The 23406-nt window shown below is 60.9% G+C and overlaps 2 protein-coding genes, 1 long non-coding RNA gene and 1 pseudogene across 11 annotated transcripts in view; 3 read left to right on the plus strand and 1 right to left on the minus strand.

Annotated features, from left to right (window-relative positions):
* FARP2 (FERM, ARH/RhoGEF and pleckstrin domain protein 2) overlaps positions 1 to 22279 on the plus strand; it is a 104497-nt gene extending 82218 nt beyond the window's left edge. For 5 of the 8 annotated variants that reach the window (XM_079133665.1, XM_079133663.1, XM_079133669.1 and 2 more), the window contains 11 exons: positions 5210 to 5388; positions 8982 to 9071; positions 9713 to 9846; positions 10201 to 10282; positions 11546 to 11783; positions 15918 to 16048; positions 17004 to 17072; positions 17701 to 17790; positions 19632 to 19652; positions 19842 to 19924; positions 20946 to 21398. In XM_079133665.1, coding sequence (XP_078989791.1) covers positions 5210 to 5388; positions 8982 to 9071; positions 9713 to 9846; positions 10201 to 10282; positions 11546 to 11783; positions 15918 to 16048; positions 17004 to 17072; positions 17701 to 17790; positions 19632 to 19652; positions 19842 to 19924; positions 20946 to 21393 — 1565 coding nt within the window. In that variant the 3' untranslated portion in view covers positions 21394 to 21398. Of the gene's footprint in view, positions 1 to 5209; positions 5389 to 8981; positions 9072 to 9712; positions 9847 to 10200; positions 10283 to 11545; positions 11784 to 15917; positions 16049 to 17003; positions 17073 to 17700; positions 17795 to 19631; positions 19653 to 19824; positions 19925 to 20945; positions 21456 to 22171 lie in introns of those variants that run through there. The other 3 variants (XR_013762825.1, XM_079133664.1, XM_079133666.1) reach the window with 3 other exon arrangements.
* Positions 10358 to 11211, minus strand: LOC306657560. Its single transcript, XR_013762830.1, has 3 exons — positions 10722 to 11211; positions 10449 to 10487; positions 10358 to 10409 (listed from the first exon to the last, which is right to left on the minus strand). It is a non-coding gene; the product is annotated as an uncharacterized lncRNA (long non-coding RNA).
* Positions 12653 to 13750, plus strand: LOC306657554 (oxidative stress-induced growth inhibitor 2-like; annotated as a pseudogene). Its single transcript has one exon. The product of its transcript is annotated as an oxidative stress-induced growth inhibitor 2-like (transcript).
* LOC306657555 (FERM, ARHGEF and pleckstrin domain-containing protein 2-like) lies at positions 22142 to 23201 on the plus strand (the record flags this gene model as incomplete). The annotated part of the gene is made up of 3 exons (XM_079133695.1): positions 22142 to 22279; positions 22645 to 22796; positions 22980 to 23201. The coding sequence occupies 3 exons, from the start codon at positions 22142 to 22144 to the stop codon at positions 23092 to 23094; spliced, it is 405 nt and encodes a 134-aa protein (XP_078989821.1). The 3' UTR covers positions 23095 to 23201.
* Positions 23202 to 23406: the final 205 nt, after the last annotated feature.

Genomic DNA, 23406 nt, shown 5'->3' on the forward strand with positions numbered 1-23406 from the left:
CAGGGGTGGGCATCCCTCACAGCCCACTGTGCGTCGGGCCCCTACTGCAGCTGACACCACTTTGTCCTGAGTGGGGCCCCGTGTGGAGCCCGTGGCCCACCGCTGCCTCCCCACGCCCACCCTGGGCTGAGGGCCACGCCCGTGCCCTGTGCTCTGATGTCCAGCACATCTGCTCGCTGCTGTGCAGCCCTGGGCTGGCCGTAGGGCCCCTGTGTGCTCTAGCTGCGGCCGTGTGGGGCAGGGACCTCAAACGCCTCTTCATGTGCCTTGAGCCGACGCGCAGTGTGTCCGCCCTGCTCCTACAACACCAGAAACAAAATCCATCGCCAGTATAGTCTCTTCGGCAGAGCCACCAGGTCCTCAAAGACGCGCTCAGAGCTGGCTTGCTCTCGGGGCCACAGCCGCCTCTGCTGTGCCTTCACTGAGGCGCTGGCCTGGCTGCAGACCCTCCCTTCTTGCAGGAGCCACGAGGCCCTGCCTCTTGTCCCCAGGCCTTCGCACTCCCGACAGAGAGGAGGAGCTGGGACCCCGTGCACTTGGCAGCGTTCCCTCTGCAGAGACGCCCTGTGGCCTGGTTCGTGGTCCTTATAGAACTTGTTTTCCGTTGAAATCTCCATTTATAAATTCAAAGATATGTACTAATCGAGGATTTTTACTGCTTATTCAATAAAATAAGGAAATGTTTACTGTGGATTTTAAAATGGACTTTCTAGCTTCCTTTCGCTCTTATCAGTCTTGGCCTGTGTGAGTTGAAGGTCGCTCCGTGTCAAGTCAGTCTCAACATGGCTGTGAGTCTCCACAGCCTGACACTGTCCCTCCCCCGGCTGTGGGGCACGTGGGCTCCCTGGCCCAGGTCAGGCATGGCCCCTCTTGGAGGCCAGCCAGCGAGGCTGCCTGTCCCAGTCTCAGTGTCTTCTGCTCTTCCCGGCGTGGGCTGGGCCCGCATGGCGGGGGCACAGGGAGCCGTGGTCTGCTGAGCCCCCACCCCGCACTCAGGTGCCCCCCATGGTCCATGGACACGCTGAGGTGCGCGTCCCACACAGAGCATGCTGGAGCCCCTGTGCGGTGCAGGGGCAGGCGTGGGAGCCAGTCCCCGAGGGCACACTCTGCCCCGGCTCTGGTCCTGTGGTCTCTGGGGCCTGCGGGCAGCTATCCACACCTTCTGCCCCTTGCACCCCAGGTGCACAGCTCTCCCCGCCTGCAGCAGTGGCGGCTGCCCCTGGGGGCTCCAGGCATCTGGCACCCAAGGGGCTGCGTGGTCAGTGAGCGCCCGTGACTGGGACCGGAGACGCACTGCCCCCCGGAGCCTCACATGGTCTGCCGCTCGTGGGAGGGGCTGGGGCAGACACAAGGCCACAGCCTGCAGAACTCAAGTACTGCCCCCAGGGAGGGGACTGGCGGGCGCTCAGACCCCGTCGTGTGACCTGCTCCCGCTGACCTCCCAGTGCCTGCTGCTCCCGGTGGGAGGGTGTCCCTGAGTGGGGCTCCGAGGAGCTGGGCAGGTCAAACTCCAGCAGCTGCCCAGAGCATTCCCAACTGGGCCTCGCAGTGCAACCAGTGTGGCGTGATGCCTGCCAGACACAGGCCCTGGCTTCGCGAGTGGCCTCAGTGGTGCCCCCGGTGCGATGACGTACTCTCCCGGCCTGCCTTGCCCCTGGGGCTCCTCAGAGCCCCAGAAGGAAGCCATCGCTTGCTTCTCGCTCCGGCTGTTCCGTTGTGTTTGCAGAGCTGGGCTGGACCGGCCTTGCGTGCTGGGCGAGTGTCTGCCTGCACTGCACGCAGCCCCAGGAGCACTTCTCTTAGGACAGGAGCATGGCTGCCTGAGCACCTGCCGACGCAGGAGCCCGCAGCCAGGCCACAGGGTCTGCACGGCCCAGAGCCCGGCCGCCCCAGGCTCCTATGCTGGGCTCCTTCCTCTGTGTCTTTGTCCTTTTGTGCCAGATTTATTTGAAGGAACAGTCTAAATTAGAGAATTTAAGTGGATATTTTGACTCCACTTATAGAAAAGGTGAAGGTGACCCCAGCAATCGTACATTGCCTCCTGGCCAGGGCGGCCACTCCCTGTCAGGGAGCTGAGGCTGAGGTGGCCCTCGTGACCGCTCTCTCCCCTGGGCTGGCTTCTCCAGGGGAGACCCTGCTGTGCGACCTAGGGCTCCCTTCCGGCCCAGGTTGGTCACGGGGGCTGCCCTTCAGGTAATGAGGCCTGGTGACGTCACACGGCAGGTCACTTGGTAGTGTGGAACAGTCCCCACAGCGGCTGGTGGGCACTTCTCTGCTAGTGCCATGCGCAAGGTGGGCCTTGGCTGCTCCCGGCTCTCGCGGCTCCCACAGCTTGACGTCACAGGGAGGATCTGGACACCCCATTGGTCAGCATGTCCTCTCCTTGTGCAGCTGGGGAGGACAGGACTTGGCAGAGTTCTCCCAAGCTACACCCTTGCTGTCACATAGGAAGACATGGACCAGGAGACGTGGGAGGAGAGTGCAGGTGGATGTGGCCTTTGGAGGTGGCCCCCAGTCCTGATGGCCCTTCTGGCCCACCTACAGGGGGATGTGGTCACCAAGCAGGGCAGCTGAGGGGGCAGGGTGGAGGCTCGGCGGTCTGGGGTGCTGGGAGGGGTGGCAAGGACAGCGGGTCAGAGCAGCAGGCCGTGTGGCGTGGAGCACAGGAAGCAGCAGACTCCCGTGTGTGGTTTCCTCAGTGAGGAGAGGGCCCACTCTGCTGGCCCAGCTCTGCACCCCCAGCCTGACCACCACTGGCCCTGGGAAGAGGCGCCACGTGCAGGTCCTCACGTCATCTGCAGACAGGCAGAGATGAGCGGACGCTGACCCCTCTTAACCCTCTGCTGCCTCAACTTCACGTTGGATCCAGATTCTGACTTAAAGTGACTCACGCATCCCAGCCCACTGTGCAGCCAGAGAGGCCCCTGAGACGCCTTGGGCTCTGTCCACTGGATGCCTTTCCCGCTGGGCTCAGCCATCTGCCATTCCAGACTGATCAACCTTCAGCTTGACCTTGAATTCTGCCAATTGGGAGCCGACTCCTCGTCTGCTGTTGGACACACATTTTCAAGGACAGCTTATCACAGTGGAGACGAGCCCTGCCCCTCAGCCCCTTCCCCATTCCGTCTCGGCTCCAGTGAGACAGCGCGAGGATGCCCTGGAGGAGGAGCATGGGAACACCCCAGCGGCACCTCAGAACCCTCGGGCCAGCGTCGGAAAGCCACAGAGAAACGATGCCGGGCGCACTGTCAATCCCAGGCATCCTCCCAGCCGGCCGCCCGCGCGACTGCAGCTGCAGAGCGAGTCCACAGGCCCCAGCAAGCAGAGCGCTCAGCACGCCACCGCTGCTCCCCGCACCTCAACTCCAGGGGCTGAGTTTTGGGAGTTAAAACATTCCTCACATGCGAGGGAAGACTCAGTCTTGGCAGTGCCCTGGGACAGTACGGCCCCTGTGCCGCAGCGGGTCCTCCGGGTCATGCCCGAGACTCTGCAGCAGCCCCCTCTGCTGAGACAACACTCGCCAGCTGCTCTTAGTGCCCGGATGTGGCCGACTGTTTTAAAAATACGTAACAGTGGCTCCACCTTGTTAGTTAAGGCTAAACAAGTTCTGTGGCAGCTAAAATGACATTCGGCATTTTAAAGATCCCTAAGACGCCTGCCTTTAGACACATGTGGGCGTGCACATGTGAGGAGCAGGGTTCTCCCAGGGGCCTTGTCACAGGGCCCAGGAGGGTGGAGGCTGGTTGGCCTCAGCTGTTGCCTGTTGCTTCTGGAGAGTAGCTGCTAAACCGCAGTCCCTAGTGCCTGTCTCCTCCTTGCCAGGCGTGGTGCCTCCAGCCTGCAGACCTGGGTTTGAGGGCACCTCCCACTGCCGCTGGTTGACAGCGTCCCCCATAGGAGTGTCGGTCACCTAGGGTCTGTGCTTGCGTGATCTGAAGCAGGTGTGATTTATAAGGTTTGTAAACAACTTATTTTTTTACATGTTTGATGGCATTTTGTGAGACTTTTGATACATACCCTAAATTTCAAGTTGACACCTTTTATGAAACAGACTTTACGATGATCACATCAAACGATGACTCAACCTCCGTAGAGCCCAAGGTGGCCTCTTCCACCCGAGCGTTCCGTTCCACAGGCCCCTCTCTTACAGGCTCTTCATCAAAGGGTTGCTTATCCGGAATCGTATTTTCTACTTTGGTGACCATGCTTCTCCTTGCTGGCTGCAGCCTGGTTGCCACCCCAGCCAGAACTCCAGGCCATGTCCTCCCAGAGGCCAGTCAGAGTCTGCATCACCTGCAGCGAATCGAACTGAGCCCGCAGGCCTTGAGCCACTGAGCACACCCCAGCCCTCTTTTGGTGGCGGTGCTGGGGATTGAACCCAGGGCCTTATGCATGCAAGGCAGGCGCTCTACCCACTGAGCTACCTCCCCAGCCCCTCCCCAGCCCTTTTTATATTTTATTCAGAGACAAGATCTCACTAAGTTGCTTAGTGGCCCACGCCTGTAATCCCAGCGGCTCAGGAGGGGAGGATCATGAGTTCAAAGCCAGCCTCAGCAACTGATTGAGGCCCGAACCAACTTAGCGAGACCCTGTCTCTAAATAAAATACAAAACAGGGCTGGGGTGTGGCTCAGTGGTTAAGCACCCCAGGGTTCAATCCCCAGTACCCCTCCAAAAAAAATTTTTAAAGGATATCTTTAAAATTTGGCACTTAATAATTTCTCATTATTAAGGAAAATATTCAAAACCAACCTTTGAGAATTAAAACAGGCAATGTCTGTAGTTCACAGTGACTGATCTGGGCTCAGGCTGAGCTTCTCTATTCAAAAGCACCATTTTAAGGGGTGGAGAGTTCTAGTCACCTACTGTGGGATAGTTCCCAAAGTTCTCATTGATGAAAACCCAGAAACCGGGAGGCAGAATTGTGCCCCCGGCCTGTGCAAGACTCCTTTTGTGCACAGTGGTTAGTGGTCCTGCATTGGCCCAGGCAGGGGCCACGGCAGGGGTGCTTTCAGGTGTGCCCGCAGCTGAGGTCTGGCCCAAGTGGGCTGCTCCTAGACTGTCAGTAAGGAGTGGTGCCGGCTGGCCTGGGAGACCTGGGCCTCTGCCCAGCTCTGCCTCACTGCGAGATGGGCGTCCCCACACGCCCAGCGGGCCCCGTGGTGCGAGGCCCATCCAGCTTCATTCCCCACCCACCCCATTCCTTCCAGGCCTCTCCGCGGACAGTGCTCGGCCTTCTCCCTTCAGCCAGAGGGGCCCCCTGAGCCCGAAGCCCCTGCTGCAGGCAGCTCTGAGCCCAGCGGAGAGGGGCTCCTGCCCACTCCTGAGCCCTGCCCTCAGCGAGGCCGGCGGAGCCCGGACACAGGACCAGGAAGAGCCACGGCAAGAGGTAGGCTGGGAGCTGTGGGCTGGAGTCCGGGCAGCCATGGGGCCAGAAGGAGGGAGGCGGCTCCCAGGGCCCCTCACCCTACAGCAGCACCAGCCCCACAGTTGAGCTGTCGGCTGGATGCAGGATGCGTGTGGGACTGGCCGGGCCCTGGGAGCTTCTGCCCACCCTCCCTGCCCTCCCACCTGTCCACCTGCCCCTGCTCCCTACTGGCCTCCTGCACAGTGGAGTCCTGGGAGAAGCCCTCATGTGGTGGGGCAGGCTAGTGGGTGGGGACCCTGCCTCGGTGGAGGGCATGTGGGCAGTGCAGTGGGCAGGCTGTGTCTATGATGCCCTGTGGTGTCTGCAGTGGGCACACAGTGGGTCTGCAGCAGAGAGTGAGCGAGCAGAGGAGTCCCTGACTCATGGGCATGGGAGGATGGTCAGTGGCCCAGGGTGGACTCCACTCTCTTGTGTCCACCCAGGGCTGCCGTTTTGCAGGTGAGCACACCAGAAGGATTTGGAGAAAAGTGAGCTTAAAACAACAGGCCCTGGATGTTCTGGCCCTCGGCACCGTGGCTGGGACAGCGGAGGCTGCACTGTGGTGCACGCCTGCGGTCTTGCAAGGCCCAGCCCGTCTGGGCACCTAGTGAGACTGGAAATGAAATTCAGAAGGGCTAGGCCCCGCTCAGGAGCCTGAGGCAGGAGGATCATGAGTTCAAAGCCAGCCTCAGCAATAGTGAGGCGCTAAGTATTTCAGTGAGACCCGGTCTCTAAATAAAATGCAAAATAGGATGTTGCTCAGTGGTCAGTGCCCTGAGGTTCAATCCCTGGTACCAAAAAATAAAAATAAAAATGAATAAATAAAAGGTCTGGGATGCAAGTGCCGGCCTCCAGCTTCAGACAGCCGATCTGGGGGGTCCCTGAGGTCCTCCGCAGTCAGACCACAGGCCAGATGCCTTCCCATGCTGGCCACGGTACCTGGGACTGGTCCTGGGGATGTGGACAGGGCAGGGCTGTCTGGGAGGGCTGCAGAGTCACTGGCCGTCCGTGGACAGCTAGTGTTTTGCAGCTAGCTGCCTTGGAGACAGCTTACTGGTCGACTTTGGTCACCAACAACAATGTCCATCTCACTGTCTCTTTGGTTTGAAGACAAGAACAGCTTGGAGAAGATCTGTGTTGGAGCAGCCTTGTCACTTAGTCACAGAGACTCTTTAGGAGATTTGTAAGGTGATGGCAGGTCACGCCCCAGAGGTCGGACCACAGGCATGGCCCCAAGAGAGAAGCCATGGTCGCAGCCCCTCGCACAGGGCCACCGCAGGGGACAGTCCTCTGCAGCACGCAGGCCCTCGGCTCTGACCTGCCGTGTGCCCCTCTCCACAGGGACAACAGTGTGCCCTCCCACATGTCTGGGTCTCCGATGACAAGGCCTGTCTCGAGTGCATGTCGACCCTCCCTCACCACTGTCCTCCGTCCTGCCCATCACGGGCATGTGGGGGGCATGTGGGTGCTTTCAGGTGTGCCCGCAGCTGCAGTCTGGCCCGAGTGGGCTGCTCCCGCAGGCTGCTCTGCTGATCCTGAGTGTCAGCAACCCAGCAAGGTGCGTGGCTGGGGAGTCTGGCCCAGGCTCTGTGGTGACCCTCCTGCGGCCAGCACCTCTGTGGACCGGGTCTAGACACGTCCCAGAGCCGAGCCTGGCCCAGCCTCTGAGCATCGCCTGCTCGGCTCTGTGAGCAGCAGTGAGATGGCCAGGCCTTCCAGTGCCGGCCCTGCCTCCCTCCCTGGTGGAGACTGGTGAGAAGGGACCCTCAGGGCTGGACGCTGGCCAGCACCTCTGTGGAGCCATGCTTCCAGGGACCGCGCCCTCCTGCCCTTGGCTGGGAACGCAGCCGGCCTGGGGCTCCGCAGGACCCACGGTGGCTCTGGTGCTCTCTGCCCCCGAGGGGATCTCCAGGGTGGACAGGGGCAGCAGCCCTGCAGCAGCGGCACTGTTCAGAGAGGTCCGTCAGTGGCTCTCCTCGGACCATATGGGACCAGGACCAGGACCAGGCTGGGGCGCGGAGACGTAGGTAACGAGGAGCAGCCTTCCTGACACAGGACCTCCGCAGTGAGGCGTCCCTGGCCATGTGGGGAAGGCAGGCTTGGGTGTGGCCAGCCAGGTGCAGGTCAGACCCTTGATAGTCTGCGGGACTTGCATTTGGATAAGTCAAGTTTAATAGCACAAAAACCAGGAGGCGAGAAGGTGACTGAGCCGCCCACGGGGGAGGAGGGCCAGTTCCCTGGGAGCGGCTGGGGCCTCCAAGGCAAAATGGCAGGGACTGAGTCCACACCTGGGAGAAGCTGAAAGGAGAGGTCAGCAGGGCCCAGCTCTGAGGGCCGTATGTCTCCCATTCCCAGGGAGCTGCCCTCCTTGGGCAGAAGTCAGGCCCCAGCACACCTGAGGTGGCCTCCGGGGACCCAGCCATGTTACAGCCTGCCTTGAGCTACAGGCACACAGAGGAGGCCTGGTCCCAGCACCAGCCTCCACGCCAGCCTGTCTGGAGGCCCCAGGCTGTGCTGCACACACCTCCTGCTGTGAGGCCACCCTGCCCTCCCTCTGCTGGTCTCTGGTCTCTCCTCGCCTTAGGCCAAGGCCTGTGTGCATGCCACCTGGGCTTGGCCACCTCACTGGGCTGGTGCAGAGGCCCCCACAGCTGCTCCCTGCTGGGCTGCTCTGCTCACATCCTGGGTCCTAAGCACCTTCCCCAGAGACCCAGCCCACCTAGAAGGCCGATGGCCTGCCTCCCCACAAGCCCTCGCCTCTCCCCTCCTGCCCACTCGGGCCTGCTCCTCAGCTGGGGACCATCCATTCCTGCCACCCCTGCTGGGCGGCTGGTCTCCCTGGTGCCTTTCTTGCCTGTCTGCTCCCGGGGCTCGCCAACTCCTGCAGGGCTGGGACCTGAGGGTGCAGCCCAGGTGCCGCTTGGAGTGGGCAGTGCTGCGTGGACGTTGGTGTGGTAAAGGGTGCCGCCTGCCCTAGGCAGCTGTGGCCAGGAGGGGCCATGAGGACAGGCACTGGGCAGGGCCAGCAGGAGCTGTCAGGCTTGGGGAGGCCTTGAGGACGGACATGGCAGACGCAAGGCCAGCGTGAGGCGAGTGTTTGTCAGGAATGCGGAGTAGGCCCAGGCCTGGGCGTCTGGCCAGTCCATGGCTCGCTGGGAGAAGAGGCTGGGCTGGGTCAGCTCAGTGTGTCTGGAGTTGAGATACGTGCTGTGGCCAGTCCGGGGCCGTTCCGTCTCACACATACGTCCTGCATTCACACGCTCGTGGCTCTGTGGCCAGCCACGCTGCGGGCTGTGGTATGTGAGCAACGGTTTGCCACAGACCAGCGGTAAGGCCCAGCTGGGGAGCTCACTGGCCTTTCAACAGCAATTCTTTCCTCCAAGAGAGCAACATGGATGAGGCCCGTGTGGGGGACCCCTCACCTGGACTGAACCCTGCCTGTGACACTTGGAAGTGATTCCCTTCAGGAATCAGGGCCAAACCCCAGGATAGGAGCTGGCGCAGAAGGCCTGTGTGCCGCCCCTCAAAGGGCCGTGCCTGGCGCACACAAGCTCACGGTGCCTCTGTTCTTGCAGTGCTTTCCAGAAGACGCGGCCTACTTCATAGCCAAGGAGATCCTGGCCACGGAGCGAACCTACCTCAAGGATTTGGAGGTCCTCACTGTGGTATGGTGCCCAGTCCTGGCCACCGTGGTCTTCCTGATGTCTTAGCTTCAAACACAGAGGCTCCACCCTGCAAGAGACCCTTGACAGTCACGGGACCTGCGTGTGTGCTTTCAGACACGTCACTGGGTGGTGGCCACACCTGAGTCCCGGTGACTCCAGAGGCTGGTCTTGGCAACTTAGCATGGCCCTGTCCCTCACAGAACCTCTTTTCTCTTTGGTGCTGGGGCTGGAACCCAGGGTGCTCTGCCTCTGAGCTGCCTCGAGCCTTCCGCTGTTTGAGAGAGGGCCGCTGGGCTGCCGAGGCTGGGCTCCAACGTGCTTGCCTGCTGCAACTTCCAAGGTCTCTGGGATTACGAGTGGGTCTGGGGTGGTCGCGGGCTGGGGCACTCGCCTGGCGTGTGGGGGGCTCTGGGCTCCGTCTCCAGGACCGAGAAAGTTGAGTCACATCCAAACCGTGGACCTGCGTCTGGGGACTGTGTCCATCTGAAACTCTGACCCAGAATCGCTTTGTTGATGGTCAGTAGACAGGAGGGCTGAGCACCGCAGGCCAGCGTGGGCAGCAGCTGGGGTGCCCCGCTGGGCGTCCTGTGGTCTGGTCCTCGGGTGTGGCCTCTCAGCCCCGCCTCCGCCTCCTCCCACAGTGGTTCCGCAGCGCCGTGGTCAAGGAGGGCGCCATGCCCACAGCCCTGATGACCCTGCTCTTCTCCAGCATCGATCCCGTCTACGAGTTCCACAGAGGCTTCCTGCGGGAGGTGGAGCAGAGGCTGGCACTCTGGTACCCGTGCTGCATGCCTGGCACCCTGTCCCCAACGCCCGTATCCTGGGCCCTGCACACCCTTGGTTCCAGCTATGGCCCTGCAGGGGTGACCTGGCGTCCTGAGGCCTGGACCCCGTGGCCCATGCCCCAGTCCCTGCCACTGATCAGAGACTCCCCACAGGCTTGTTCCCAGAACCATGAGGGTCAGTGTGTTTGAAACCTGGGGTGGGGGACAAGCCCTTCTCTCCTGCCCCACTATCCAGAGAGCTCCAGGCAAGCGCCACAGCCTCTGCCAGGCCGAGGCCCTCCACCTCCCAGCCTCTGGCCGCCATGCAGCCTTCTGACTGTTGACCCTCTGCCTCTGTCCTCCAGGGAGGACCCCTCCAGCACCCACACACCAGGTGACCACCAGCGCATTGGGGACATCCTGCTCAGGGCCATGCGCCAGTTGAAGGTAGGCAGGCCTCTGGGGACCCCAGCTGTCCCACAGCACTGTGGGACCAGGACACGGCCATTCCCTGCTGAGCCACCCCACGTCCTCAGGCAGGCCCAGAAGGGCCTCCCAGATGCTGTCCCCTGACCTGCCTCCTCAAGTGGCCCCTCATATACTGTCCCCTGACCTGCCTCCTCAAGTGGCCTCCCAGATACTGTCCCCTGACCTGCCTCCTCAAGTGGCCCCTCAGATACTGTCCCCTGACCTGCCTCCTCAAGTGGCCTCCCAGATGCTGTCCCCTGACCTGCCTCCTCAAGTGGCCTCCCAGATGCTGTCCCCTGACCTGCCTCCTCAAGTGGCCTCCCAGATGCTGTCCCCTGACCTGCCTCCTCAAGTGGCCCCTCAAATGCTGTCCCCTGACCTGCCTCCTCAAGTGGCCCCTCAGATACTGTCCCCTGACCTGCCTCCTCAAGTGGGGCCCAGTCCACAGCTCAAAAGAGCCGCCTTCTGGGACAACTCTTGAGAAGAGGATCCCTTCAAGTGGCTTCTCCCCCAGAAGTGTCCACTCAGGGGTTCCTGGGGACTGGCAAGCCTCACCTACAGCAGGAGCACTCACGCCGACCTAGAGTGAAACATGCACAGGTCTTTGATCCCATTCTTCCCTCCACTGAGGTTGTCTTTATTTTCATTAGAACCTTCTAGAAGGCAGGGACTGGCCAGTCTGTAATGCTCAGAATCTGCGTGTGCGCTGACGTGCCATGGAAACGCCAGCTCTGCTGGGCAGGGGTGGCAGGAAGCTGAGGCGGGAGGATCAGAGGCCTGGCAACTTAGTGAGCCCTGTCTCAAGATGAAGGCCTGGGGTGCAGCTCATGTGGAGCCCTGGGTTCCACCCTTCGCGCCAAGCAGCAGGCCAGGCGTGGTCTGTGACCCCAGCTGCTGGAGCTGAGGCGGCTCACCGGGGCTGGGATGCAGCTCAGTGCTGAAGGCCCCTGGCTGCATCTCGGTGCCGGAGGAAGATTGCTGCCTGGCCCCTTGATCCCACCTGGAGGGGGCTCCTGAGCAGGGCTTCCTGATCCTGGCTGGCACTCACCTGCTGTGCCCTGTGAGGCGAGTGCAGCCTGCCGTCCTCCATTGGCCACAGGAAGTGGCAGTCAGTGGGCGTGGGTGTGGCAAGGCACTGTGCAGCAGCAGGTTCAAGTGGAACGCGAGACATGGCCATCAGGATGCCAGCCGTGCAAAGGCCCTGTGGTCCTCCACTGCACACTGCCCTCTGTACCTCCACAGGAACTCACCAGCTACTTCCAAAGGCACGATGAGGTCCTGACTGAACTGGACAAGGCCACCAAGCACTGCAGGAAGCTGGAGCTGCTGTACAAAGAGTTTGAGCTCCAGAAGGTCTGCTACCTGCCTCTCAACGCGTTCCTGCTGAAGCCCACCCAGCGGCTGATGCACTACCGCCTGCTGCTGAGCCGCCTGTGCCAGCACCAGTCTCCTGGGCACCGTGACCATGCCGACTGCCACGGTGAGTGGGCAGCGAGGCCACACCAGGGTCAGCCCTGCCCGCTGGCCTCCTCCCCCCGTCAGCAGCTGGAAGGGTGCAGGTGGCAGGCCACTGCAGGCGGGCGCTCCTCCTGCACCACCACCCTTGGCAAGCCCTTCCCAGCCCAGGTCTCAGCAGCACAGAGCCACAGGGAGTGGGTGCCAGACAGGGCGGCTCCTGCTGCCAGGTCCCCACAGCCTGCCCCCTAAGTGACCTGCTGTGGGCATCCCGCCTGGAAGCCTGGACCCCGACACTTGCCAGCCTTGGGCCATGTGGCCTGTTGTCACCCGACATACGAGGCTCAGTCATTTTTATTTGTGTTAAAGAAACAAAGACAATCTGGAGGCAAGGAGCGGGAGCACCACCCAGAAGCGCGACCGAGCCCCGGCAGCCAACAACCGCCAGGTGCGGGGCAGGGAAGCCTGCAGACCCCACGACCCCGAGAGCAGACCCCGGGCGCTCCCTGCCAGCGCGGTGCTGCCGTGGCTCCCTGGCCAGTCACTTCAGAAATCACAGTGACACAGAAGCAAAAGGAGAGATTTTTAATTCCTTAGTGCACTATTTTGGTGACAATCTGGGGCAAAAAAGTTAGAGTCATGCCATTAGTTGAAGATTGGTCAGTGACGTGCCTGTGGTGATAGCAGGAAGTGGACCCTCTCTACCCTCAGCAACAATGCCCCCAATAGAAGTCTACACAGTGAATCAAGAAGCAAGACAGCTTTCACTGTGGGTCAGGACTTAGGATACTTGTGGGAGGGCCCAGTCCTGTTGCAGTACTTTTTGACACATTTCTTCATCCAGATGCTGACTTGGGGTACGATCCCAACCATTTTACATTGGAAATGAGGGCAGCATCATTATATCCCCACCTAGTTCTTGGTAAAAGTCCTCTTGGTGGGGCTTGGCACAATATGGACGGTTCCATGTTGACAGTCAGCTTTGGAAATTGGATGGAGCTTCCTGGACTTAAATTTAAAGATTGGATATCTAACAAACGAAGGAACCTCAAGGGAGATGGAGTCATGCCAGGGGAAACAGCTCACTACCATAAACAGCATGTAAAACTCATGGGTCTTCAGAAGAATTTCAGAGAGAACACGTACGGAACCTGTGTATCAAGACTCTACAGAGATCAGGAGGATGATAGCCAAGACTCAGACATTTCGACACAGCATTTACAGATAGAGAAGTCAAAATCCGTCAAGAGGAACCGCGAATGAGAGGTTGTCAGTGAACAGCAATGGTTCTCATGTCCCTTTTGCCTCTTTACTGAGACTGTAGCTCTAGCAACTGGAACACTGGATTCTCCTGCTCTTCTCGAATTGAAGGGGAAGATTTCCCTTTTTTGTTTCACTCAGTGCCTGAATTTGGAGCTGCTCTAAGTGAAGGACAGTCGTTTGGCAAAGTGGATGCAGTGTTGACCGTGGTTCCGGGCCTACTGCAGCTGATGCAGTACTGAGCTTCCAGCGGTATCCCGTGAGCAGACGAGTAACTGACCCAAGCTTAATTTTCAAGCAGCTTCCCAAAAACTATCCTGAGTGTCATAATGTCTGTCATGACGTCTACTCAGATATATTCTGCTGACTCAAATCTTTTTCTGATGATACCAGTTTTCCTGAGCACCACGTGCTTTCCTTTAAGGCAGACATGAAAAGCATTCTTCAAAGCATCTCTAATCTTTCTTTTCTGAAGAACAAGGGTGTTACTGAGGCCGTAACTCAGGCCAGCCAGTCACACGTAAGGGTGGTCCTGTGGAAACAGATGCGTATGCCCGTGAGCCTGTTGAGGAAGCCAACCTTCTTGGATTGGACCCTTGGTTTGGGGTCAATTTTGTTTGATTTCTAAAGGCAGGAACATTGGGTGCTACAGGCGGTTTAGCTATAGGACAGAAGGGAAAGCAGCATTTGACTGTTGGAAGGGGAGGAGAAACAAGTACACAAATGATTTAAGTGGACACTTTACTATTAAAGAGTTTTAACAGTGGTTTTGGGAAGGAAGGAAGGAAGGAAGGAAGGAAGGGAGGGAGGGAGGGAGGAAGGCAGGGAGGGAGGAAGGAAGGGAGGGAGGAAGGAAGGGAGGAAGGAAGGGAGGAAGGGAGGGAGGGAGGAAGGCAGGGAGGGAGGAAGGCAGGGAGGGAGGAAGGAAGGGAGGAAGGAAGGGAGGAAGGAAGGGAGGGAGGGAGGAAGGCAGGGAGGGAGGAAGGCAGGGAGGGAGGAAGGCAGGGAGGGAGGAAGGGAGGGAGGAAGGGAGGGAGGGAGGGAGGAAGGAAGGGAGGAAGGAAGGGAGGGAGGAAGGAAGGGAGGGAGGGAGGAAGGAAGGAAGGGAGGAAGGAAGGTAGGGAGGAAGGGAGGGATGGAGGAAGGGAGGGAGGGAGGAAGGCAGGGAGGGAGGAAGGCAGGGAGGGAGAAAGGCAGGGAGGGAGGAAGGAAGGGAGGAAGGAAGGGAGGGAGGGAGGGAGGAAGGGAGGGAGGGAGGAAGGAAGGGAGGGAGGAAGGAAGGGAGGAAGGAAGGAAGGCAGGAGGAAGGGAGGAAGGGAGGAAGGGAGGAAGGAAGGGAGGGAGGGAGGAAGGAAGGGAGGGAGGAAGGAAGGGAGGGAGGAAGGAAGGGAGGAAGGAAGGAAGGGAGGAAGGAAGGAAGGGAGGGAGGAAGGGAGGAAGGGAGGAAGGAAGGGAGGGAGGGAGGAAGGCAGGGAGGGAGGAAGGAAGGGAGGAAGGGAGGAAGGGAGGAAGGAAGGGAGGGAGGGAGGAAGGAAGGGAGGGAGGAAGGAAGGGAGGAAGGAAGGAAGGGAGGAAGGGAGGAAGGGAGGAAGGAAGGTAGGGAGGAAGGAAGGAAGGGAGGAAGGGAGGAAGGGAGGAAGGAAGGGAGGGAGGAAGGAAGGAAGGGAAGAAGGAAGGTAGGGAGGAAGGAAGGAAGAGAGGGAGGCAGGGAGGGAGGAAGCCTGGATGTCTCTGACTACAGTGCGACGCATGGCACAGTGCCTCAGTGCAGGACAGTGAGAGGAGGGGGCGTGTGGCGCCACCTGGCTGGCTCCGTGCCACGCAGTGTCAGCAGGTGCTGCTGCAGGGTGGGGACAGCAGAAGGCAGGTGGCAGGGCGTCTGTGTCTCCCTCTTGGCTTCAGTCGGGCCTGAGGCGCTGGCAGCCTGTCTCGGGGTCTGCACAGGGTGGCCTGTGCAGGAGGCCATGTCCAGAGGGCAGGCAGGGGTGCCTGTGAGGAGCAGCCTTGCTGGTCATCCTGAGAACTTGAACTTAGAAGAGGGGCACCCTTGGGGGCCAGAGGAGCAGCTTGTGGCCTCACTGTGCGCAGTGTTCCGACCTGTCAGAGGCACAGTCTGCTGGTGCTCTGGCTGCCACAGAGGCATGGTGATCAGGTCTGAATGTGTGCCTGGCTTCCAGTGCCCACCCAGGGCCGCGCGGAGTCTGAGCAGCAGTCCTGGCCCCCAGTCCTTGGCCCTCTGGACACAGCATCCAACAGCAGGGTGGCCTCTGTGTCCCATCCAGGGCAGGTTCACAGGCCAGGCAGTGTCCACAAGCAGAGCCCAGTGGGGAGCTGCGACCCAAGCCAGCTGGGAGGGGAAGTGGACGGCACAGAGGCCAGCCACAGGCACTGCGCACGAGGCCCACACTGGCCGCCCGGCCCAGGGTCCTCAGTGTTGTGCTCTGCTGAGACACGGCTCCCTCCACGTGCTCTCCTCCTGGCTGGCTTCTCCTCTGGAGCAGGGCACTGGGAGGAGAGCCGGTGAGGCCCTGGGCCTCGTCCTGCCACCGCTGCAGGCCATGGGGCTGTGGCCCAGCAGGGAGAGGCTCCTGCAGAGGGGACGGTCCTGAGGGACGCGTCCCTTGCTCCAGCAGCAGGAGCCAGCGGGCAGGGCTGGGTCAGTGGCACTTTCCTGGTGGTGTCTGGCTGGCATGTGTCTCTGCCGACTCGCCCTGAGGGAGACTTCTCTCTGAAGAACACTGCTGGGCAGGCGCCTTCGATCAGGGGCAGCAGTCCCTGAGGAGTCGGAGGAGATGTGCCCTGAGTTCACACTGCCTTTTAAATGCTCACTCCCACGTGAGGTGGGGGGGCTTTGTCCACGCCGCTGCCTGGGCCTGCCCTGAGGACCCTCTCCTTGCAGACGCCCTCGAGGCCATTACAGAGGTGACCACCATGCTCCAGCACAGCCTCATCCGCCTGGAGAACCTGCAGAAGCTGATGGAGCTGCAGCAGGACCTGCTGGGTGTGGATAGCCTTGTTGCTCCCGGGAGGGTGAGTGGCACGGAGGACGAGCTGAGCTCTCGTCCACAGGGCCTCGCGTCCACCCTCAGCTGTGCAGCTCCGTGGTCTTCAATGTGTTCACCAGGGTGAGCGGCTGTTGCCACTAACTCAGCACACGCTCAGCACCCAGAGGGACACACAGCCCCGTCAGCTGTTCCAGGAAGAGCTGACCACAGGCCCATGAGGGGGAGCCAGGCACGGGCAGGTGGGGCCACACAGGGCACCTGCCGCAACCTCCAGACAGCTCGGTCCCTGGGGTCGGGATCAGATGAAGTCAGCTGCACCCCAGGCACCTGGGCACACGGTCCAGGGCAGGCTGCAGTATGTGGAGCACCGGGCATTGTGTGGTGACCACGTGGGGCGGCAGTGGCGGGTCAGGTGGGGTCCCTGTGCTCCTTGGCCCCACCCAGCCTGTCACCATCTCAAAGGTCACCTGTTCTGGGCACATGGTGTGATGGGGCCTCTTGGGGCCTGCGCGTTGGCTTCTGTCCCTCAGCAGCGTGTGTCCAAGCCCATCCCTGCTGTGGCTGGGGGACACCAGGTGGGCTCCTGTGAAGGTGGCGTCCCTGAGGCTCGGCACACACCTGAGCACAGCGCTGGCCACCTGCATGCCCAGCAGCGGCAGCAGTGGCCCGACCTCTGGGGTCGCCCTGCTGATGCCAAGTCCTGTCTCACTGGCCCTGGCTGTTTCCTGAAGGCCGATGTGGCTGAGCACTTTGGCATGAGTGTGGTTATTTGTGGCCTCCCAGCGGCCTCTCGGCAACAAGAGCCTGCCCTTGGCTGCCCTCCATCCTCAGGGCCCAGAGTGCGACCAGGGCAGTGCTCAGCAGCTGCCTGGGGGCCAGGCCGTGCTGTTGACAGAGGGGTGGCCCTGCCCGAGGCCCAAGCGTCAGCCTGGACGCGCCCGGGGCTGCTTACCTGCACTGAGAGCCTCTGCCATCCCCAGGAGTTCATCCGCGAGGGCTGCCTGCACAAGCTCACCAGGAAGGGCCTGCAGCAGAGGATGTTCTTCCTGGTAGGTGCCCTGTGCCCACCTGGAGCTCCGTCCCCAGCCCACGTCATACCTGGACAGGGACGTCCAGCTCTGCAGGGAGGCTAGCCTGTCAGCAGCCTGTGCACCTGGCTCAGCAGGGTCAGGGATGTCCCGAGGGCGAGGAGGCCTTTGGCCAGCCCGTGCCCTGTCTGCAAGCCTAGCAGAGCCAGAGGTGGAACGGTCCAGGACCCTGTGGCTGCAGGGCATCCTAACAGTCCAGCAGCAGCAGCAAGCCTCTGTGCCAACCCAGAAGCACTGGATTCCGGGCCTGAGGCCCTGCCAGCGCATCCTTGTTCCCACCAGGTCCCTCTGGTTGGCCCGTTACTGGGTCCAGTTGGGGATTCCAACCTGCTCCCTGGGGTAGGGGCAGCCGGTCAGTGTCAGCAGAGCTGAGCTCCCAGCCGCTGCCCAGGGCAGGCTGCGGGCTGGTGGCTGCCCCCAGGCTGGCTGTTCCTGAAGTTAAAGTGCTTTTTTGCCAAAAGAAAATCTCCAGCAAGCTGCACTGAACTGACGACCCCACGATGGCCCCGGAGCCCACTGGCATCTCACTGTGAAGACAGGAAACTGCTCTCGTTTTCCCATTCACTTATCTATGGCTTCCTGGCCCCAGTTCTCAGATATGTTGCTGTACACAAGCAAGAGCGTCACGAGGAGCAGCCACTTCCGGATCCAGGGTCTCCTTCCACTCCGTGGCATGCTGGTGAGTGCCATCCGGCTGGCCCAGGGTGCCAGGATGTGCCCACGCCCTGCCTGTCTCGCGGGGCAGCAAGCCCAGGTGCTGGCCCCTGCTGCCTGTTCTCCTTGCTTCAAGCCTTTTTGGCACTTGGGCGTCCCCCTCTTCAGCAGGGGCCTCCAGGTGGGTGTCCACTGGCCCTGGCAGGGCAGCATGTCCTGGCCCCCAGCACAGAGTGGGCCTTGGTGGCAGCTTCCTGCATAGTCTTCCTCCAGCACCCTTCCACCAGCCATCTGCTCTGCGTCCTAACTCCTGGGATGGGACAGTGACAGCCACTGGCCAGTGACACTGCTGTGCTATCTGCCAAGAGTGAAAAGGCCTCATTTTAACGTGATCACCATCAGCCTGGCCCCTTGGGGTCAATGCTCCTTGAGGATGACGAGAACGTGCTCGGCACAAAGTGTCACAGTATCTGGAGATCCCTCACCTTCACAGGGGCCTGTGTGTGCCTGGCACCATCTTAGGGAGCTGGAAGGACCAGTGGTCACTTAGCGCTTTGCTGGGAGCATGTGCCCCAGCCCAGGATACTGCCCGTAGCCTGGCTCCCTCGTGCCCTCTCCTGGTTCTGCCACCCAGGCGCCTCGCTGGGCTTTCGCCCTCCCTGCTCTGCCCATGAGGCCGCTGTAAGTGTACCTGCTGCCCATCGGTGGCCATTCAGGTGCCTCATCTGCCCACTACAGGGACTGGGATCATTGGTCAGAGTTGACTTTAAAACACACTTTTACCCAGTGCCTCAGGAGGCCGAGGCATGAGGATCACAAGTTCTAGGCCAGCCTCAGCGACTTAGCGAGGCCGTCTCAGAATCGAGCACGAACGTGAGTGAGGTGCAGCTCAGTGGAGGTGCCTCTCCATTAAATACCCAGCACCAGGAAAAAGCAAGCATGGATGTCCATCCCGTGCCACCGCCTCGGGTCAGCACAGCCATGTGCAGTGCCCAGCTCTACCCTCCTGGCACTCTGCCCTCTGAGCTCTCAGTGTGCTTGTGAGGCCTCTGTGTGGTGGCGTCCAGCTTGGCCTGAGCCCCACAGTGCCGACCCAGGTAGTCATGGCTCTGGTTTTGCCTTGACTAGCTGACCACGTCCTGCCGGGTGTCCTGTCTGTCCTGAAATGGCATCAGACACATGGAGGGCGGCAGCAGCAGGGGTGCCCATGGAGTGGGGGCGCTCCCTGAGATGCCCTGTGCCAGGGCGTCCCCATGCCATTGGTAGGCTCCTTCCTGTGACTTCACTCTTCTCGATTCACTGATCCAACTGGAGTTCACTGACCAGAGGCTGCTGGACTAGACGTAGCGTCTTCCCCATGTCAGTCCTCCTCCCGCTCCTGGTCACACGGGAATTGTTCTCTGGTCCTTCAGGCAAGCTGTCCACGCCATCCCCCAGCTCTCCCCCTGCCCCGACGCTGTCCATGCCGTCCCCTAGCTGTCTGCCCTCCCAGACTGTGCTCAGTGCTGTCAGGTGCCTGCCATCCTGCCAGCTACCCTGTGTGCCCCTGTTCCACAATGGCCCCTGCTGGTCACAAGGGTGCTTTCCGCCTGGAGGTCCCGCCAGGAGCGGCAGTGGCTCTGATGTGGCAGAGGTGTCCTCTGCCTTCTGAGGAGCCGGCCACTGGTGGGGACACTGGCTTCCCTAGCCGAGCTTGCCTTCTGGGGCTGCGGCTGCCGCCCAGGTCTCAGCTGGGAGTGCTGGTCTTGGTCGGGCCCTGGCGTCTTTCCTGAGATGGCAGCGCTGCTTCCTTGCTTCTGATGCTGCCAGGCGACGCGCCTTCCTCAGAATGAAGCGCTCAGCTTTTCTCCTTTGCTTGATTTTCAGCTGACAGTGCTGGACCCACCGGTAAGTACTATGTACCCTCTGGTCCAGTCTGTCCTTTCGGGTGACAGCAGCCACCTGCCACCTCCCTTGTAGTTGCATAGACTTGGACAGCAGGGGGCGCCCTAGCGGGCCACGCCGGGCGCTGTCCTCAGGTTTGGGCTCCACCACCCCATTCCTGGCCGTGCCACCCCAGCATCCTCTCGCCCACAGGTGGAGGAGAGCCAGGGTGAGAGCTGTGCTCCTCACTGCTTCACCATTTACGCAGCGCAGAAGACAGTTGTGGTGGCAGCCAGGTAAGGGCCTCCTGTTAGCACAAAAAGACCCAGCAGGACGCACACCTCACGAATCATCTCGGCTATTTATTCAGAACAGTTCCACAGAGGAATGGGATGCAGGGATGAAATGGCACCCATGGACAGTCCTAGTGGAAAATGAGCCACCGAACACAGAAAGGGACTGGGTTTGTGTAGGTTGTTTTGAGGGGTGGTCTAGTGGTATCCGTTTTCGGGCACCATGAAATTGGAGGTCTGTTTTATCAATTATGAATGTCAGTTTGAGGGCTTAGGAACCTGCCCTAGCTTGAGGGTCTGTGGGCAGCGTCTGGAGAGGATCCATCTTAAGGGGATGAATGCCCTCCAGTTACTCCGTCTGCAGCCGGCAGGTCGAGAACCTCTACCTGGTGGTGGCCTCCCCTCCACTCCCTTCCCCAGGCCACAGTCTTTGGCTTTTCCATTTTCCACATCTAGGACACGTCCCTCTGTGCAGCCAGTTCCCTTGCTGAAGCCCCTGAGCGTGAGGGTGCCCCGAGGCCTCATGGGGACTCAGCTCTGTATCTTCTCCCAAGGTGCCGTGGGCCTTCAGGAACCCTCCGCAGGCTAGCCATGGTGCTGCCCACAGCTCCCTGCACCCTGGTGTTGGTGTTTGGCAGGGACAGGCCTTGAGGAGAGGCCAGCCAGCAGGACCCACAGTAGTGGGTCTCCCATGGCACAAGTGCTTCTGGCCCTCTGGCCAAGGGCAAGTGCCAGGGGCTGGTGATGGCAGCCCTGGCAGGGTGGCTGTGCCCAGCACCCTGGCACCTTTTCCTGGTTGCAGGGCTCTCCAGAGCAGCCCCTCCCACTCAGCACCCAGGCATGTCCCAGGCACCTCCCCCCACAGGAAGTGACAGCTGTCAGCATCAGAGCATTGTCCCAGAAACAGACCAGCCCCCCAATCCAGAGGGGCGGACTTTTCAGTGCTCTGGACCCACAGGGCAGGGACAGGTGCCCCAGCCTCCTGAGCTGGGGGAGCTAGCGGAGCCCCCCTCCCGCCCTGCAGCACACGGCAGGAGAAAGAGAAGTGGATGCTGGACCTGAACGCTGCCATCCAAGCCGCCAGGAGCAGTGGCGACCCACCCCCTGAGCTGTCAGGAGGCGCCCTGTGCACACACTCCCCCAGTGAGTTTTGGCCAAGGACCCCCTCCCAGGGAGCTTTCTGGAAATGGTTTCCCTTGGTCAGCATCAGCCTGCCACTGTCCTGCACATGCCCCTCCACCAAGCAGGCCCCAGGCCACTCCTGCAGACCCACCAGGGCTTTGCTCTGCTGGCTGCCCACCTGGCTCCAAGAGCCCATCTCCCGGAGCCACCCTGGGGAGGGAGGCATCCCACATGCCGGCTCCCCACAGGGTCCTCCGACGAAATCTCGCTGGAGCAGGAGTCTGAAGAGGATGCTCAGGGGACCCAAGGCTCCCTGGAAGGGCAGGGCCAGCACCGGGCCAACACCATGATGCACGTGTGCTGGTACCGCAACACGAGCGTGTCGAGAGCAGACCACAGCGCAGCTGTCGAGGTATAGTAGTCACGAGCAGCAGCAGGTCCTAAGATTCCCCCACTGGCCGCAACTGCTGGCCACAGGGGAAGGGCCTGCAGGAGGATCCCAGGAGACCAGGGTTGGCCAGTCAGCTGCCTCCTGCTCCTCCCTTGGCAGATGGGCTTGGACACCTTTCATTCAGTTGAACCCCTCTAATAGCGTCCTAGGGAAGCCCCCTACTGCTGCAGGACAGTGCCCTCTGGACTCCAGCCCACCCTTCCCTGAGCCTGATTGCTGTCTGCCTGCCCTGAATTCTGTTCTGTTGGGCTGGGGCTCAGGGGCCTCCCTCAGACCACCTGTGTTGTGTAGAACATGGCAGGTCCGGAAGCTGGGCCATTCACTTTCAGATCAGAGCAGGGTCCCAGCAGGTCCTCCCTGAACCCCTGGACCAGCAGGCTCCCTGCTGCAGAACTCCAGCAGTTGAGCATGTGTGGCACGCAGGCCCTGGAGCCACTGTGGGCAGGAGGGGCCTGGCCCTCACAAACCTCTGCCATTAGGAAGCACTGTCCAGTCCCCTGGGTCATCTCAGCAGTCTCTCCTTGCTGTTGGGTAGACCTGTGGATCTTCAGTCCTGGGGACACTGACCCCAGGCTTCATGTGCCCGCTGGTCCCCCTGGAGGAGTGGCTAGGTGTGGTGGGGAGCAGAGCTGGGGGGCTGGCAGCTGATGGGCGGCTTTGCCTCATACTGTCATCAGAACCAGCTCTCAGGGTATCTGCTGAGGAAGTTCAAGAACAGCGACGGCTGGCAGCGGCTCTGGGTGGTCTTCACCAACTTCTGTTTGTTCTTCTACAAGACTCATCAGGTACATGCGCCACCTTCCAGCCCACGCTCCTTAGTGGCCAGCTGGAAAAGTGGGTCTGAATGTGGCCCCAACCCAGGGCTTTTAAGAAAGGCTCTGTGTTCCACCCCTCAGTCCCCACTGCCGAGGCGGCTGAGGCAGGGGACTGCTTGTTCCAGGCCAGCAACTTGGCTAAACCAGGTCTGCAGGCAGAAAATGGGCAGGTAGGGTATGGTGTAGTGGTGGAGCATCCTGGATTCCCTGAGGCGGATGGTCATGCTCCCTGGCCTAGGGTCGGCCTGTACAAGTGGCCATTTAGTAGTCAGCAACACTGGGTTTCCCGCCATGTGCTACCTGCACCCGGCCCCCAGAACCCTGTGTCTTTCCAGGATGACCACCCCCTGGCCAGCCTCCCTCTGCTGGGCTACAGTGTGAGTGTCCCCACAGTGACCGATGGCATCCACAAAGACTATGTCTTCAAGCTCCAGTTCAAGTCCCACGTCTACTTCTTCCGGGCTGAGAGCAAGTACACGTTTGAGAGGTGATTTCATGGTGGGCAGCCAGGTCTGAGCCATACCTGGGGCATCACTACCTCTTTAGTTCCTGCTGAGGAGAGCTGGCAGGGTTCTGGCTGACCCTTGTTATGTCCACTCAGTCCCTCTTGGGGGCCTGTGGGTACGGGATGAGCACAAGCCCACAGGTCTGACAGCATGACCTTCTGCAGGTGGATGGAGGTGATCCAGAGGGCCAGCACCTCGCCCGGGAGGCCCCCAAGATTCCTCCAGGACTGCCCATGTCCCTCCCCAGGGCTGGAGGGGGAAGTCAGGGAAGAGGAGTAGTAAAGCCATCCAGCCTGGACTGGGACCTGCCAGATGGAAGACGCCGTCCCAGTGACCTCCTAGCCCTTCTGAAAATGCAGTGCAGACAGTGGCCAACTGGGACACACATGCCTCGCTCTCAAGAGACCCTCCCGAGGGGGACAGGACAGCTCGGAGCATGCGCAGGGGCCCGGCTTCAAGACTCGGGCCCTGTGGGCTGGCCTATGGGTCCCTACCCCAAGGGCCTCTGGAGAGCAGAGCTTGCCCCTGGCCAGGGGGTTCACTAAGACTGCAGATAAACAGCACCTCCTCGCCTGACCGCACCCCTCTGCC

The sequence above is a fragment of the Sciurus vulgaris genome (genome assembly GCF_902686455.1).
Source record: "Sciurus vulgaris genome assembly, chromosome: 3".
Lineage (NCBI taxonomy): Eukaryota > Metazoa > Chordata > Mammalia > Rodentia > Sciuridae > Sciurus > Sciurus vulgaris.